This window comes from Hypanus sabinus, chromosome 12 (assembly GCF_030144855.1).
Source record: "Hypanus sabinus isolate sHypSab1 chromosome 12, sHypSab1.hap1, whole genome shotgun sequence".
In the NCBI taxonomy this organism is placed as follows: domain Eukaryota; kingdom Metazoa; phylum Chordata; class Chondrichthyes; order Myliobatiformes; family Dasyatidae; genus Hypanus; species Hypanus sabinus.
This window is the reverse complement of record NC_082717.1, coordinates 87,031,970-87,033,442: the sequence shown is the minus strand read 5'-3', so window position 1 is coordinate 87,033,442 and position 1,473 is coordinate 87,031,970. Positions and strand designations below refer to the sequence as shown.

The 1,473-nt window shown below is 43.0% G+C and overlaps 1 protein-coding gene across 1 annotated transcript; it reads right to left on the bottom strand.

The window, feature by feature from the left end:
- Positions 1-303: 303 nt before the first annotated feature.
- Positions 304-1,080, bottom strand: LOC132402405 (probable G-protein coupled receptor 139). The gene has a single exon (XM_059985262.1). The coding sequence runs from the start codon at positions 1,078-1,080 to the stop codon at positions 304-306; it is 777 nt and encodes a 258-aa protein (XP_059841245.1).
- Positions 1,081-1,473: the final 393 nt, after the last annotated feature.

The following is a 1,473-nucleotide window of genomic DNA, read 5'->3' as shown; positions in this document are numbered from 1 at the left end:
TGCAAACCTTTAGATGGAATTAGAGCAAAATTAGAGCAGGAGGACATGAATGCGGAGAGAATTGACAAGGGAGCTGTGGATTCACTGTAGAATTGTTTCAGCCATTGGCACATTTTAATAGACCACAGTTATCTGGGAGGCTGGAGACGATGCTTTACAATTCCAATGAACACACCAACTGATTAAATGTGGACAATCAATTCTCATTTTCAAAGCTCTTTGATCTGAATTTACAATTGGGTTTTGCTAGTCAGGAACAATGACATTACCACCTGTCCTGGGTTGAATTTTCCAATTCTCTCTCTAACTTCTACAGAAACTCAGGATGGCCCTAAAGGGATATTTCACAACATTTTTCATCTCCTCTCGGAACTTTCTCTGGGTGATGGCATAAATAAACATGTTGGTACAGGAGCTGAATGACTGAAGCATTACTCCCATCATTTGAGCCACGAGATATGAAGGTGTCATTACGAAATACTGCATAGTAATATACTCAACTGCTAGAATGACCACATGTGTCATCCATAACAGGATAAAACTGGCCGATAAAGTGAAGAGCAAAATGATGGATTTTCTTCGATTCTTCATCTCTTGGTCGTCCTTCTCCTCCCCATTCCGCTGACCCCTTAGTCTCCTGCGGGCTACACTGGCCATCAGAATGTGCCTAATAGTGACCACGTTGAGCAGCAGGATCAGCACGAAGGGGACAACTGGGGTTAAAACACGGTGCCCCCAGTCAAAGGCTTGCCACACACGGGAAAATATGAAATCAAGCGATACCCAGCAGATATAAGACTTGTACGTGAAATACCACGGGATGTTGGTGAACAAACTCAGCACACTCACCACTGCAATAACAATAGCTGCACCTTTCTCATTGCAGTATCTGGGCTTCAGCCTCTGGAAGCAAATGGCCACCATCCGGTCAAAGGTGAAGGCAACAGTGAGCCAGACGGAACTAGCCACAGACACGTAACTCATGGTATTTATGATGTTGCAAAGGGGAGGTTTATAATAGTAATATATCACTTTTGGAATGACGTTAAATATGACAACCAGTAGATCTGCCACGGCCATTGCCAGAAGATACCAAGTGACACCTTTGGAGAGTCCACACCGCCCTCGTGATAGAGTTACAATTGCCATCAAGTTAGCTGTGAATATTGGAAAAGTAAACAATGTAAGTCAGTCAAGTGAAGGAGAGAAAATAGAATCACTGTTAATTACTGTAGGTTTAACAGTTAAAATTAAATAAATGGGGAGGCCAATGGGTTGAAGTCTAGTTTGACAATGAAACATTAGATGAAAGAAGCCATTGGAGCTCCCTATCTGGCTGACAATGGGAACCACTTGGATGAGTTGAAGAGTTGGATATCCAGCTGGTTTAACTTGTCCTCACAGAGAACATCTTGTTCACTCACCTGGTTTGAACAAGAAGGTGTTGGCAGGTGAAGCCATTGAGTTCCCAGT

Coding starts and splice junctions, on each gene's coding strand:
- LOC132402405 (XM_059985262.1), bottom strand. CDS start 1,080: ATGGCCGTGGCAGATCTACTGGTTGTCATATTTAACGTCATTCCAAAA.